Below are 17,517 nucleotides of genomic sequence, written 5' to 3'. Positions count from 1 at the left end.
CTGAAAACGCATCAAACGGTATAACAGACTTATATAAACTCTGAAACCAAATTTCCGAAATCCTTGAAATGTAGTTCGGACTTCCTGAGTAAAATGCGACAAAAAATATTCATGGGACGGACAGACTGACGGACTGATAGTCGGACGGACTGACAGAGGAACAACAGTATACCCCCTTTTTTTTAAATCGGGGGTATAACAACACTTTTGAAGTCCAGCCAATAACAGCTGGTTCACAGCTACTAAGATCCTAAGATAATATAACAAACAAAACTATAGAAGTATTTTTTTCAAACTAGTTCACAGCAACTCTAAATCCAAGATTCCTCCTTGTCACAAACGTTTAGGCCACAAAATAAACACACAGATATTTTAAATTAAGAGACCATACTAAACAGCACTGTTAAAGTCCTTCTATTCCAGCTGATTCACAGCTACCCGGATCCCCTTTGACAAACATTAGGGCATTCCCGCAACATACGTAACAACACTATACCAGTCCTGTTTTTCAAGCGGGTTCACAGCTATACCTTAATCCTTCTCTGCGCAAAAAGTAAAAACACAAAAATACTGAACTCCGAGGAAAATTCAAAAAGGAAAATCAAAAATCGAAAGGCAAAATCAAAAGTCCAAACACATAAAACGAATGGATAACAACTGTCATATTCTTGACTTGGTACAGGCATTTTCTAATGTAGAAAAATGGTGGATTGAACCTGGTTTTATAGTTAGCTAAACCTCTCACTTGTATGACAGTCGCATCAAATTCCTTTACATTGTCAACGATGCATGAACAAAACAAACATACAGAAAGAGTAAAAATGTCAAAAATAGGGGTACAGCAGTCAATATTGTGTTATCATCTTAATATCACTATAACCAGATGCTCCGCAGGGCGTAGCTTTATACGACCGCAGAGGTTGAACCCTGAACGGTTGGGGCAAGTATGGACACAAAATTCAAGCTGGATTCCGCTCTAAATTTGGATTGTGATTAAATAGTTGACACAGCATAGGTTTCTGACACAGAATGAATGTATTCAAATGAACTTAAAATTTTTGTTTTCTCTTAGAGCAATTCACTATGCTGTTGAATATTAATCCTCTCAAAAAAATGTTTGAAGAAATTTTCTTTTTATTTATGAAATTTCAAATGAGAAAAAATTGAACCCAATTTTTTAATCACATCCCCCTTTCCCCTATTCCAAAACTAATTTCAATTAAAATATTCTAATGGAGTTTGCAACAATTACTACTCATTTAAATACATCATAAAATATTAAGATGTAAAAAAACTGCTTGTTATCACTGAATGGTAAAGATTATTTAAATTTATCAGTTGGTAGTAAAAAGTGAATATACATTGTATATTGTATATAACAAAGATTTAAGTTGATTCTGGACAAAGAAAGATAACTCCAATTAAAAAAAAATCTTGCAGATATTTCTTGCTTACTATACTGGACAAAGAAAGATAACTCTTAATTAAAAAATAATTTGCTATTTCACAATATTGTGAAATTAGATATGTCTTGCCATTGCACAATACTGTGCAATTGAAAAGACTTGCTATTGCACAATACTTAATATAATAATTTTAGATCCTGATTTGGACCAACTTGAAAACTGGGCCCATAATCAAAAATCTAAGTACATGTTTAGATTCAGCATATCAAAGAGGCCCAAGAATTTAATTTTTGTTAAAATCAAACTTAGTTTAATTTTGGACCCTTTGCACTTTAATTTAGACCAATTTTAAAACTGGACCAAAAATTAAGAATTTACATACACAGTTAGATTTGGCATATCAAAGAACCCCAGTTATTCAATTTTTGATGAAATCAAACAATGTTTAATTTTGGACCTCGATTTGGGCCAACTTGAAAACTGGGCCAATAATCAAAAATCTAAGTACATTTTTAGATTCAGCATATCAAAGAACCCCAAGGTTTCAATTTTTGTTAAAATCAAACTAAGTTTAATTTTGGACTCTTTGGACCTTAATGTAGACCAATTTGAAAACGGGACCAAAAATTAAGAATCTACATACACAGTTTGATTCGGCATATTAAAGAACCCCAATTATTCAATTTTGATGAAATCAAACAAAGTTTAATTTTGGATCCTTTGGGCCCCTTTTTCCTTAACTGTTGGGACCAAAACTCCCAAAATCAATACCAACCTTCCTTTTATAGTCATAAACCTTGTGTTTAAATTTCATAGATTTCTATTTACTTATACTAACGCTATGGTGCGAAAAACAACAAAAATGCTTATTTGGGTCCCTTTTTGGCCCCTAATTCCTAAACTGTTGGGACCGAAACTCCCAAAATCAATACCAACCTTCCTTTTGTGGTCATAAACATTGTGTTTAAATTTCATTGATTTCTATTTACTTTAACTAAAGTTATTGTGCAAAAACCAAGAATAATGCTTATTTGGGCCCTTTTTTGGCCCCTAATTCCTAAACTGTTGAAACCAAAACTCCCAAAATCAATCCCAACCTTTCTTTTGTGGTCATAAACCTTGTGTCAAAATTTCATAGATTTCTATTAACTAAAACTTAAGTTATAGTGCGAAAACCAAGAAAATGCTTATTTGGGCCCTTTTTGGCCCCTAATTCCTAAAATGTTGACACCAAAACTCCCAAAATCAATACCAGCCTTTCTTTTATGGTCATAAACCTTGTGTTAAAATTTCATAGATTTTTATTCACTTTTACTAAAGTTAGAGTGCGAAAACTAAAAGTATTCGGACGACGACGACGCCAACGTGATAGCAATATACGACGAAAATTTTTTCAAAATTTGCGGTCGTATAAAAACAACAAATGTAACGAAGAAGCACAAAAAGGCATACATCAAATTTAACATACTCATATTACTTTTCTTATACGGCTTAATTTATCTATGAAAAAGTCTACCCGTAAAGGATAGAAGTTACTAAGATCCTCATTGACAGAACATACTAAACAATACTATGACATATGCTGGTTCACAGCTACCCAGATCATCCTTGACATATTTAGACAACATCCTTGACAAAATTAACATAACACAATACTAAAACAGCATTATAGCAGTCCTTTAATTAATAAAAAAAAAAATATTCTAGCCAATTCACAGCTACCTTGATACAAATATTTCAAAAACCTTTCTATTCTAGATGATTTAGTTATCATCATTGAAGCAGTTATTGGCACAACATTACTTGGCTGTACTACGGTAAACCAGTGAGTCCTGCATACTGTAGCTACCCAGATCATTGTACATGAATCACATAATTGTTCACCTATTTAATACGCCCAAGGCCATAATAAAAATTAGGTTTGTTTCCCTTAACGGTACCTACCCAGAAAAAAGCTGCCTACTCAAATTCTTTTATTGTTTTGATTTGAAGAAGTTTTTTATTAATCAAATAGGCATGAAGACTCATAAACATCAGATACTTCAATTTATTTTTTTTGAAAAAAAAAAAAATGCCTACCTACCTACCCACTGTCTCAACCTTTGGGTAGGGTTTGGGCAAAACAAGATATTTTTTAGTGTGGCCCAATATAAAAAGGTAAATCTACCAAATCATACAACAGGAAGAGTACACTTTTTAAGAGATTTGTTTTAATATTTAACTGCGTTAATTTTATACTGATTGAAATTAAAAAGGGGAAGGTAATGAATGCTTAATGAAGTTGAACTTCACATATTCATGTGGCCATTCAAGTCAGGAACCTTGTCAGTGGTTGTAGCAGTTCTTTCTTAATTTTACTTGTCCAGTTTTGGTCTCAGATTTTTTATAGTGTTTATTTTAAATTAGATAACAATTTGTACACTGGAGAAAATGAGAAGATTAAAGCTTGAAATCATACTTTGTGTCTTTGTTAGTTTTTTTCTGCTTTGTTTAGATCTGATCAATACAATCTTTTTCAACTGAATTTTATGGTTTATACTCTTACACCAGTTCCAGGTTAGGGGAGTGTTTGGTATAAGCAAGTGTTTTACCCCACAACATTATATCAAAATCAGGCAAAAAAATGTGGTGTTTTTAATTGTTTTACATATGTCATTTCAGGGCCTTTAATAGCTTACATTGTATGCAGAATTGTTAAAGGCCATAGCTGATTCATAGTTATTAAGTTCTTCATCATTCTAGGTCTCTGGTGGAGAGATGTCTCATTGGCAATCATACATTTTCATTTTTTTTAAAATAACAGAAGTTTTTGGTTTTGTTTTAAAACCACTACTCCAAAAAATTTGCACAATAACGCACGGCAATACTGTATGTCTTATTGGTGTAGGACAGGAGGAGGATATTGGATCTGTGAAAATCTATGCAACACCAAAATACATATAAATAGTTGATGAAATATTCATTGCTATAGAAACTAAGACTGAATTGTGCATGGTTAAACCATGAACCATATATTAGTAACTTACACACTATCACATAAGGGCTATTCCATTAAAACATATGTGGGAGGGTTCAAAGGGAAGTTAGAATGTGCATCATGGGTCTTTTTTCAGTATGTGCCAATTAAGAAAAAATATCTAAAATGGTTCTTGGTTGTAGTAATATTGTATAGTAATATAGTAATATGTAGTCCCTTCCTACCCTCTCACATACATTTTAATGGAATAGCCCTAATTATGACATTGGCTCAAGCCTTCACAATAGTGTTGATATGGTGAATTAACCTCAACCTTAACCATTTTTCCATTGAGGTTTTAAATTGTTTACCAAAGTAAATAAATATAGTCGAAATAACTAATTATCTTAAATTCAATTTATTTCTATGTATGAAATACGAAACACAGATAATTTATCAATAAGAAAGTAAAATTGTCTCTACAGGTCACAATCATTCTGATACAGGTGCAAACCAGTTATCTGAAATGAGAAAATAGAAAACACAAATTAGCCAGGTAAAATATCAATTTTATATCTCAGGGTGCAATTGTCAAGACCGTTTTATGAAATAAATCTCACTGCAATTTAGTGAATTTTAACACGATGAGACATTAGCTAAAACAAAACGCATGCAGCAGTATAAAAAACCAAACTAGAACCAATATTTGAAAATGTTTTATAATGTACTCATGTCCATGATGTCTCATGACCATGCCACATTGTTTTTACAGTTATATACAATATCAAAAACAAACCTAGAAGACCATAAACCAACAATGCAAATCCAGATTTTCTTGCTTATAGTATCTATAAAGATGCTAAACTGCACCTGGCATGGTAATTTGAATTTTGGATTCATAGACTGTGGACTAAAATGTATACCAGCCGACATTTAGAAACATGATAAATAAACTCAATAACTTTGATATTATGACTTAATATAGAATAAGAAGATGTGGTATGAATTCCAATAAGACAATAACCCAACAGACTCCTTATAACTTGGATTAAAGTGTTCTTTATTCTTTTGCAATTTCAATCATTTTTTTCAAAACCAGAACAGAGTCATGGTAAAGATTAAACAAGATTCTCAGTTTTTAATATGAAGTGATTTTTACAGGTTCTTCTGTTAAAAAGAAATAAAACTTACGACGTTCTGTCTTCTTGTTTCTCCAGTACTCTCTCATGTCTTCTCCACCCCTCACTGAAACAAAGATAAATAAATACTTAATAATGTGGGAAAAGAATTCATTATTATTTCTCATTTTCCTTTAAATTCTAAATTTAGCAAGAAGATTGTGATGTAAAATTTAACGTACCAGGTTTTTAATTCAGTGCTTAATTTCTGTTTATGAATTGTATAGTTATAGTTGAAGCATGTGGACAGGCTTTTTAATAAAGTTAGTCTAATGAAGTGTTGATGTCAAACTGGTGTTTTATTTAATAATTTTTTTTTGAAACCTTACATATTATACCAAGGTACATGTATGATTTTGGTATCTTCTTTAGAAGTCTCTACTAAAAGTAAAAATCCAAACTAGATGCCTAGGATGAAATTAGAAACTATCACTTACATACAGACTGGATTTTCCAACCCAGATAAATAACAAATGGTAACAAGTAGGTTCTGAATCTCAGAATTCTGTCATTGTGCCATCTATATCTGTAGTTAAATCGGGCTAGTTTCCCAAACCCTGTATAGGGATAAATCATCTGTCTTCCGTACTCAGGCATGATCTGTAACGATAAACTGATATGAATCAATAAAAAATACTTATACTATAACATCTCCAATTTATTAAAACAACCAAACTACTCATCTGTTGAAGTTAGGCGTCAAAGAAAACAATTATAATACATGTAATAACCTTTCAAGACGTCATAATTATTTGGAATAGATAAAATCCAACTCCAAAAATAGACCATGATCGAATTTATACATATCTGGGACTAGTCCCGATTTGACATAATGCCGATTTGACTTTTTCTATGGGTGCCGATTTGACTTGTAGTTGTACCCACAGAGCCTCAGAGGACATTGCTTCGTTTATGGCAAGTACTTCTCATTGAGAGGACATAAGTTAACTCAATTTTTCTATGTGTAAAGTTTCTTGGGTAAATACATACAAAGCAAGACTAATTGCCGACTACAAACAGACATAGACAGAACATTTAAATTAGTATACTCACGGAGCGGTCTGTGCTTCGCTTGACCTTGGATATGAAACGGAAGTGCACGGATATGTGTAAATTCAGCACAAAATGGGCGAACTCCGGATTAATTTGTGATAAGTGCTAGCAAATATATTATTTCCGTGACTGAAAAAACATAAACTAGCAGTTTCTCTATCCTATCCTGTACTTTTAATGTATTTTATTGATATAAAGGAGATTCAGAATTGCAACACAAAACTTCTAAAATAAATAACATGATTATCTCCCCTTTTTCAATAGTCAACATGACAGGATGATGATGAAGAGGTGGCATAAACATACTGAGTCAGTCGTGTAAGGTTTCCCTGATACCTCAACCAAAATTCGTGTGATGAGAAAACTTTTAAAGACCTACAAACCCTTGAAATACAAAATATGACCAATATTTATCATGGATTTGAACTTCTATTGTTCAAGAAGTTTTCCTGTCATCCTGAAGTTTGGTATGGGTTGAGGAAGCAGATTCAAGAAAAACTTGAAAAGAGCTCAGATGATGTCATTGATATTAATGATATAGTTCAGGTAATTAAGCATACATTAAAACATTTTGCTGTCTCTTTATATAGACATCATAGATAAGAAAAGGCAGTGTCTGCGCGTACCCGCATGCGGGTACGAATAGTCTAATTGCCTTTCTAGGCTGCGCGTACCCACATCCGGTATTCTAATAAAATGCCATCGAATCGGGTGGAAAACGTGAAATATCTACGGAAATTATCGATAATATGGGAATATCGTGTAGAACGAGTGAAGAGTATGAAAAATAATACTTTCAAATTGTATTTATTAAATATCCCCTTATTATCGATAATTTTCGTATATATGTCACGTTTCATTCCCGATTCGATAGCATTTTATTAGAAAAACCGGATGTGGGTATGCACAGCCTAGAACAACAATTTGACTATTCGTACCCGCATGAGGGTACGCGCAGACACTGCCATAAAAAAATTAGATTTTATACATGAGACAACAACACAACAATACAAAAAAAATAATTAAAGAATACATCTGCATGTCAACATCCACTGTACATATAAAAAAGAAAATGTGGTATTATTGCCAATGAGGCAACTATCCACAAAAGTAGTCCAGTCAATCTAGCATAAATTTGACCCTAACCCGAAAGTAATTGCAACAGAAGATTTTAAAGTTGCAATCTTTAGCATTATACCCCAAATACACACAGAAAAAAGTCCTATAAAATCTAACTTGAGGAAGACTAAAAAAATCACCATTTAAAATTCCTATGGAGATTTGCATTGAGAAGGGAGATAACTCTTGCAAAAAAGACAGAAATATCCATTAAAATTGATACAAAATTATATTTTTACCGCTTCTGTTCATCAGAATGTATTTATTCTTGATTTTTAAGTGGTCTTTAGAGTATAACAAACAATTCTAAAGGTGTTTTCTTATCTTTTATCAAGCTATAATCTCGATTTCGTAATTAATTAGTTTACCATTTATTGAATTGTTCAACATGTAAAGGTTGAGAATCGCAAATTTAATTAAAATAATTAAGCATGTATTCTTCTTTTTGTGGTTTAAAGTTTCTTAAGATAGGTAAGTTGCTGAAAAAAATTAATATGCAGGTATGAACAATACCAAATTTTCACATTATTTTTTCAAAATGGTCACTAAGCTTCAAATTTGCAATTTCTTTAATGAAAAATACACGAAAAAAATAAAACTACCCATAACATTTCGGTTTTGTACATTTAATGAGTAGAAGATTATATAATTAAGTCAAATACAAACTTACAACCCCATCAAAGTAATATACTATTCCTAAATTTCAAGAAAAACAACCAAAAACTTACCTAAAAAGACTCATTTTTGTAAGAGTTATCTCCCCTTCTAATGTTAATTTCCATAGGAAATTAAAAATGTTGATTTTGAGTTTTTCTCAAGTTAGATTTTTTAGGACTTTTTTCTGTGTATATAAAGGGCATAATGCTATAGATTAGAACTAAAACATTTTCTGTTGCAATTAGTTTGAGGTTAAATCTTAGTTTGACTGGACTAAAGACCAAAATGCCACAAACATTAACAACTATAGGTCACGTTACGGCCTTCAACAATGAGCAAAGCCCATACCGCATAGTCAGCTATTAAAGGCCCTGATAAGACAATGTACAACAATTCAAATGAAAAAACTGTTGCATTTGACTTCCATGTATGCTTAAAAGTTTTATTTACAAATGTATCGCTTTTTGAATGATAAAACAAAAATCCATTCAATCTAAATTTAAATGAAAATAAATATGTTTTTTTTATGTGTTTCAGAAAGTTCCACAAGAGTTATGGTACCTGTCAGTTTGCCTTCATCGCCAACCAAAACGATTGATTCAGCTTTGTAAGCATGACTCAAAGCAGCATCATAGGTTACCTATAGGTTTGTATTTCTACATACTTGTCAACACAACATCTCACATACATTGACATATATATATATATAAAATGACTGAAAAATAGCCAACGATAAATCTTACGTGGCGATGGATCATATAAACATAATGCAGTACACTACAAAATATGATTTATATCAAGTCTAAAAGGGTACAACATCACCAAAAACACAATAAAACGAACAATATGTTAGATACTTCGGATAACAGATATCCTCCCTCAGATATATATCACATTAATCCAGTTTCCTAATCTGAAATCCACAGTTGAATTTGAATCCCTTACACTTTGTTCAATTCATAAGTAAATTTTGGATATGATTATCATGATTATATAAATTATCATCCGTAAGATTTGATCCAGATTATAATTTCCCATCATGTTGACGTCTCATGAAATTGTTTCTCAAGATTTGTTTTTCAAATCTGCAATTAAACTTTTTAGAAGATTAAGTGTGAACTTTAACATTCTATATCACAGAACCAAAAATATAATACTGAAACTGATGTAACTGTTTAAGGATAACATAAGTCATAAGACTTCTATTATTTTCTATGTATATGTTGCACACCAAAAGTAAAAACTGTCATTTTACTGTTGAGCTGATTGCAGGTGATTAGTAACAGTGAAGTCCTCCTTAGTCAGTCAGAGCTCAGACATAAATAAGTCTTAATCTGCTTTTGACTCATAGAGGTCTAGATTTGGAAGTTTAGGATTTATCTCCCTTTAATGCAAGACAAAATACGACTTTAATAAGTAAAATATTGTTAAGCAAGAAATAATTGTCCAGAATCAAAACGTTGCAAATATCGACTCCTACAAGTAGATAAGTTATCAAAATTGATTAACTTCAAGACCCACGCATATTTATAAAAAGTTCATGCGTCTAAATCAAATAATGACAACATTGAAAGACAATGCTTTGTCTTCTAAAGAAAAATATGAATGAGAGTCTAAAAAATCAGAGATAATGTTAGTTAACCTTACAATGCAACCACCTGGAACCACACTTAATGAGGTATAACATCAGTGTTTAGTAAGGATGTTCAATTAGATAATTAAATATAGATAGCTCAAGTCCTTGTGAACTCTCAGACAGGTTTTTGCTGTCATAGGTGCTGTACTTTGGCCACCAAGTAAAATTAAGTATTTTCATCAACATAAATAGACCTAAACAAGTCTGTCATTTTCTGACTCAGATAAGTCTAAAATTGAAACTACATTTTTATAATAAATACATGTTTCGACTTATTTAAGTCAAAAACAAAACTCGACTTGTTTATGTCTGAGCTCTGACTGTTAGTGTATTTTTTTCCAAAGGACAAATTCAAGTTATACTAGTTTGGGAAAACATTTTGAATATACCCAAAGATATTTCATATTTGATCACTTACAATCACAGCATTCACTATGAAATTTCAGCATCACAAGTGATTTTTAGCTCATATACAGAACACATTTATTTTTGTTTACAAATTTCAGACAACTTACTGACAACCTATGTGGAGCTGTACAAGATTACAGAGTTCCATTTAGATAGTATATTTAAGTTTCGTGAGGATAGGACCTTACCTAAAGAGGTTAGTTTATTTAAAACTACAATGCATTTTGAAGACAATTATATAAATTACCTTAAAAATATGTAGAAGATGATTTACAAGTAGGTCAAAGTCCAAACTACATTTTAAAAATCACTGTCAGGGACCGATATAGGCCAAACAATTGCTCAAACATCATACTTAATTTTGAAAAGAACACAATAGGCACTTGAAACTGCTACTGAAGAAGATATGCTATGACTGCCAATGAGACAACTCTCCATGTAAGTCATAATGTTTAAAAATAAACAATTATGTCAAAGTACAGCTTTCAATATGGAGCCTAGGTTCACACAGAACAGCAAGCCACAAAATGACTAGTTTTAAACAATTAAAACAGAAAAACTATAAGCCAATATAAAAAAAGAAGATATGGTATGATTGCCAATGAGACAACTATCCACAAAAGACCAAAATGACACAGACATTTAAAACTATAGGTCACCGTACGGCCTTCAACAATGAGCAAAGCCCATACCGCATAGTCAGCTATAAAAGGCCCCAATAAGACAATGTAAAACAATTCAAACAAGAAAACTTACGGCCTTATTTATGTAAAAAAATCCAAGTACTTATGTAAAAGAAATCAGAAACCAAAAACACTTATGAACAACACAAACAAATGACATCAATTGAACAACCGGCTCCTGACTTTAGACAGGTGCACACAAAGCCAGTATAGACTACCACAGGAAATAAAACTCATTAAAAGAAAATGGAATCCATTGAAGAAGCTAATAAGAAGCTCTTTTACTTTTCAGAAGGTCAATGCATGAAATTTTAAAAGAAAGGGTCCTTACCCGAAACTAATCAGTAAAAGCATCTTTCATGAAGAACGCACACAAACTACATTGAACTATACATTTATTTATCATGTTTATAGTTGTTTAAAAATTCATCCATATTTTTTGGTGTTATGCATGTATATGTATGATGACTTTTTCTCAATTTTCCAGTTATTTCGGTGCTACAATATGAGAATACTCTCATTGAAGTATAACTGTTTAGAGGCTATTCCTCCAGATATAGGACGATTACGAAAATTAAAATATTTAGCATTAACAAATAATCGTCTGCAGATACACTCGTTGCCATATACACTTGCCTTCTGTTCAAAATTAAAAACAATCCTGTTAGACAACAACCAATTGGATGCCCTTCCTGGCTTCCTGTTAGAGATGCCAGGCATTGAAACCGTCCATCGCCATGGCAACCATAATTATTTCAAGTCAACTTTTATGTGGTATCACACAGATGTAGACTTTCGGATAATTCCGACTTCAGGAACAAATGTCCTTCCAGACACTTCACCGGACATGTTACAGTTTCTTGCAGCTAAGACAATTATTGGAACACGTAAAGACTTTTTTAATGATCCTGATGTGGCTGGCATATTGAAAGATTATATAGCTGATATTTATTCTTTGTTTAATGTGTGTTCTCATTGTAATGGAGTCACTAGAACATATCTAAAAGGTAGGTAAATCTAAGGTTAAGTTTATGGTAAAGTTTATGGTTTTGTAAGGGTTTAATGTGTGTTCTCACTGTAATGGAGTCACTAGAACGTATCTTAAAGGTAGGTAAATCTAAGGTTAAGTTTATAGTTCTGTAAGGGTTTTGTGTGTGTTCTCACTGTAATGGAGTCACTAGAACATATCTAAAAGGTAGGTAAATCTGAGATCAAAGCTTGGGTATTGTTGTACCCATATTTATACAAATGTGTTCCTACAGTATTGAGGTCAATACAATATGTTTTAAAGGTAGGTTTATCTAAGATCTATGTTTGGGAAGGCTTTAATGTATGTTCTCACTGTAATGGAGTCACTAGATTGACTAGAACATATCTTAAAGGTAGGTATATCTTAGATCAATAGAGGTTTACATATGTTCCACTGTAATGGATTCCTCAGAACACATATCCTAAGGAACTTCTTATCCTAAACAAAAGGTTATGTATCATTATATTAGATTGTACATGATACGTTATACAGAATTATATATTTATGTACATCATACTTTAACATATGCTAAGGTACAAATGATTATATAGTCTTCTATTGTTTTTAAAAAGTAAGAAGATATATCGTCGCTGTTATGCAAAAACCTCGTATCTAAGGTTTTGATAATTTTACACCAGGCAGTAAAAACTGAAATCTTTTAATCGATTTTTTAGAATTAAATATGTATGTTCCACTGTATGCGACAATAACTGATCTTCTAACCAATCAATTACCAAGACAAGCAAATATTTCTGCACCTATGTTGTTTTTTCAAAGCTTTTCATTATTTCAAAGCTATATTAGCTTTGAGAACCTAAAATTGTACCTGTTATAATGTCAGCTGCCGTGCCATGTGTTTTTCTTTTGAGATACGATATTTTCGCACAAGAAAATGTCTCACCAATCCGACTTCACTTTTTCGTCACATGTCAGAACTCAAGTTAATGATTGGTTAGAAGATCAGATATTTTCGCATACAGTGGATCATACATATTTAATCCTAAGTAATCGATAAAAAGATTTCCGCAAAAAATTGAGATACGAGGTTTTTGCATAACAGCGACGATATATTTAGAGGGCTCTAGAAAGCACAAGTATAAGAATATATACAGACAACACCATGTCAATAGATCAAAAACAAACAATAGTCTACAACACTACACAGAAAACTAAATACTGAGCAACATCATGAACATGAACCCCACTACAACATTATGGAAAGGTTCTGCAGTTCCTGATTTACTAATCACATTGTGTGTTATACATGCATTGTTATATTTTAGTATTAAACCTTTATGAATCAACACAATTTTTAATTCTCCTTAATTATATAACTATACTATAATAGTTTTTAATGATATATCTTTTCATATTTATAAGTTGACGTTTAGATATCTTTAGAGTTCTTGTGTCTTTGGTTGCTGTCTTAAAGACAATTATGCAGGGTCTCCATTTTCTTTTTATTCATACTTCATGTACATTTTTTGTGTGCTTATAATGCTTCTAACTTAACTTGATAAAGTTTTCATATCTCGTATATTTATTTTATTTCAGGATACAAAGTGATTACATTTAAGAACCCTTACCTTGGAAACACATGTGTTCCTTTTATGCATTGGACTTGTTCCCTGGAATGTGCCAAAGCTTTAGAGGTACCAGCTCGACAGGAACAGATCAAAGCTGCATACATGTTAGACAGTATGTATGAACAGTATATTGTTGATTGTCAACGACAGTTTGGTTCAAGACATCAGCCAGGATTTACTTGCCCTTGTATTTCTTCAGAAGATGATACTAAGAGTTGCACTATATTGTAGCAGGCCATTTATAATATTGAATATTTTGTCACTACATGTATATATAACTGATGTTACCATGTTTTAGTGCTTTTATAAAAAGTCAACAGTTCAGTTGTAATATATCTTACAAAGCTAGAACAGAAACAAGAAATCATTAATTATTGGTGTCAGTCTGTTTCCTGTCAAGTTTTTCCTCAGATACTGATTCTGAAAGCAATTTATAAAATGAAAAAAAATCCAGTCTGTAGTTTAGAAGCCTCTGACCTTAAACTCATTTTCAATTTCCATTGATCAATGTAAGGATTTTGTGATCAAGTCCATTTCTCTAATATTACAAGCAAAAGTCATATTTTAAATTAGATTTTATATTTTGTACCGTGGTTTTTAAACCAAAAAGAAAGATGTGTCAGGCATAATCTTTTATGGGCACAGACTTTTCTCATTTAATTAATCATAGAAACAAACAAAGTGTTGAAAGACTGATTTGTTTGTAAAGGTGAATTAGTCCTACAACAGAATCATCTTGCTTGCCTTATTGTGTGAAACAGTTCAATTATAAAAACTTTTTTTGGCAGTCTGTTAATAGCCAAAGCAAATTGTCAGTGAGTATTTAATTGTTATAAGGTATATTGATAGTATTTTTTTATATGACTATTATGTGATAAACTAGTCAAGATGGAATTGGTATACAAGTTTAAAAGCAATAAGTGCTATGCATGTTTCATATGTGTATTAGGAATGATATTTTAAGGTCATACAAATGTTTTAACACAAGTCATATATAAGGGTATACAAATTGTCATTCTTGCTATCTTCAAGATATTTATATTACTTTCTTGAATACTTATCAACCATTGTTTGTTTTTTTGTTAAATCGTATTTGGACTCTATTTTAGATATTAATCTGTAGCAAATCATGCAATTTATGATTCAACCAACAAAAAGCTTCTTATATTTCAGGGGCGGATCCAGCCATTTTAGAAAGGGGGTTCCTAACCCAGAACAAAGGGGGGTTCCAACTACATGTCCCCATTCAAATGCATTGATCATCCCCCCAAAAAGGGGGGTTCCAACCCCCAGAAACCCCCCATCTGGATCTGTGCCTGTATTTATTTTTGATATTTCACAAACTCATTCATGTACATCATGAAGTGGATTATTATTCTTCACATATTGCCTGGTCAGGAAAGAAAATTGACATGAAATTACAATGGAATATATTTCATAATATGGAGTTGTCTTTCTGTTTCTAACTTTTAAAATGCATTTCATATGATACATGTCTCTAATAATCATGGGAAAAGTATAAATTAAGAGTGCTTTTCAATGTAACTAAATTCAGAAATTAATGAGATTGATGAAAAATGAACAAAAATGTGAGTTCAGTTATTGCAATTTTTTGAAACACTGCATACAGTAATATGTACCAGATTACAAAATGCATGCTCTGATCATTGCAATACCCCACAATTATTGATAAATTTACAGTAACTTTGCTTTCTTAACAAAATATAAAAAAAACCTAATAAGATTGCTTTCTGATCATGAGTCACCTTTTCCATGATTCTTTAATATGTGGATAAGTTCTTTGAATGACCTCCTGTCTGCTTGAGATGCGCCCAGGTCAATTACACTGTTATAGAGTTCGACTCGTAACCGGGAAGAAGAAAATAGAACATTTGTTATTTACCTCAATAGTTATATATGTCATTATGAATATGTTTTAATGATCTGATCACACTTATTGTTTAATGTCACGTCTATGTTTTCCTTTACAAGAATCTCACCAAGTGAGTTGATTGGAACTAATCAGGCCACATCGTTTGTATGAGAATGTACATGTATGTCCTTTTAACTCATTTAAATGCCTGTTTTGAGTTGTTTAGTTTATATGATAAAGAATTTTGAAAATTCAGGTCAACACCTCTCATGGGGAATAACCGCCATAAATCAGGATAGTCTGCAGGCCTATGTGAAGAATTTATCTTTGTTTCAAATATAGAAATACTTGGCATGAGTAAAGATTTATCCTGTCCAGTACTATGGAAAAAAATCACATAACATGTCATTGCATATAAGAAAATAAGCATAATTGGAAGTCAACCGATCAAATTTCTCCCCTTATTTTATCTGTGTACAAGGTTCAGTAACCATGTAACCTCAAGATTACAAAATATTCTATAGAAATCCCAAATAAAAAAAATAATGGTGTTTTGAAATACCAAAGACATGTGTTTATGACACAGAAATGGTTTTACTGCAATAAAATGTAGGATTAATTGCCTACAACTGTCAAATTCAAGGGAATACTTTTTTTTCAACCTATTTTCGTAAACAACTGGATGTGATGTACCATGATTTGGTGGTATTACACCTAAAAAGATTTTAAGATAGTAGGATACAGTAGCAATAGACACTATGATATATAATTATATTTTTATATGTTGTACAAAATATGATCTGCATTCAGAAATACTGTTCTGTCACCATATATGTATTTTGGGAAAGTAAACATTTGGATGATTAGGAGCTTTATAAATTTGTTACTTACAAAAAGTAATGCAAGATGCAATTTTATGTTTTTAAAAGCCTTTATGTGAAAATATTGTTCATAATTTTTATCTTGAGAACAAAACTTCCTGTAATGTTTATCTTTGTTAATAATAGATTGTATGTAAAATATTATGTCTAGAAAATATATATGTAGTGACTTCCTGTTCACAATAAGATTGTGTCATTCGAAGATGATATTATTGTGTCAAGGGACCAGAATAATAATAGAAATGTGTCAAAGGGAAGATAATTATGTCCAAGATCACACAGTTGAAGTTTTTCTTCAAAATAATCACAACTATATAACAATTAAAATTAGACTGCATGCATTTATTTAAACCTTTGAAGTTATGTTGTTAAAAACACCACTTTAGTTTCATCACATATAAATAAATAATAGACTTACACAGAAATAGATTGAAAAGTTTCTATTTTAATTTAAATCAATAGCTCTCTTAAAGTGTAACATTTTTTTCCAAACAAAGAGTTAAAAATAAATACCTTTCTATATTTGAAATGTCACTCTTTCAGATAAAACAAAATGATTTTGAAATGTAATAGTAGGTTTATTCAAGGATCACTATACAAATCCTTGGTTTATTATAGACTAATATTTTACTATTCTCTTATCAAACTAACCATAACATTGATGTTTTTATTGTATGATAGTTAAACCGGCTCATTAGAATTGACACAAGGGGAGATAATCCTCTTATGTATAATTGATTTAAGGGGACACAATCCTCTCATGTAGAATTGATATAAGGGGAAATAATTCTCTCATGTAGTTTTGATATAAGGGGGACAATCAAGTTTTGTAGACTTGATTAAAGGGGATGTAATCCTCCTTGTTATGAAACCATTATAAACTGTGATATGTAATAAAACAGCTAATAATTAAACTAGACTTTTGTTTATTTTATGGAGATAAAAGCCTCAAGTAGTAGTAATTTGTGTAGAAAACAAATGCCTTGCTCAAAGCAACATGATTTCCTATGTTACTAAGCCATTAATTAGACTAGTGAATAAAAGCAGGTCT

The 17,517-nt window shown here is 31.5% G+C and overlaps 1 protein-coding gene across 1 annotated transcript; it reads left to right on the top strand.

The window, feature by feature from the left end:
- Positions 1 to 6,809: 6,809 nt before the first annotated feature.
- On the top strand, positions 6,810 to 17,380 carry LOC134710049 (uncharacterized). The gene is made up of 5 exons (XM_063570207.1): positions 6,810 to 7,139; positions 8,907 to 9,015; positions 10,512 to 10,609; positions 11,584 to 12,103; positions 13,681 to 17,380. Exons 1-5 carry the CDS (start codon positions 6,993 to 6,995, stop codon positions 13,941 to 13,943), a joined length of 1,137 nt encoding a protein of 378 aa, XP_063426277.1. The 5' UTR covers positions 6,810 to 6,992; the 3' UTR covers positions 13,944 to 17,380.
- The last annotated feature ends 137 nt before the right edge of the window (positions 17,381 to 17,517 follow it).

This window comes from Mytilus trossulus, chromosome 3, assembly GCF_036588685.1.
Source record: "Mytilus trossulus isolate FHL-02 chromosome 3, PNRI_Mtr1.1.1.hap1, whole genome shotgun sequence".
In the NCBI taxonomy this organism is placed as follows: Eukaryota; Metazoa; Mollusca; class Bivalvia; order Mytilida; family Mytilidae; genus Mytilus; species Mytilus trossulus.
This window is presented reverse-complemented; position numbering and strand designations above follow the sequence as displayed.

Bases quoted from the DNA above. Each gene is read 5' to 3' on its own strand.
- LOC134710049 (XM_063570207.1), top strand. From the start codon at position 6,993: ATGACCAATATTTATCATGGATTTGAACTTCTATTGTTCAAGAAGTTT. The intron at 7,140-8,906 runs GTAATTAAGCAT...TATGTGTTTCAG, and splicing joins ATATTAATGATATAGTTCAG to AAAGTTCCACAAGAGTTATG. The intron at 10,610-11,583 runs GTTAGTTTATTT...TCAATTTTCCAG, and splicing joins ATAGGACCTTACCTAAAGAG to TTATTTCGGTGCTACAATAT.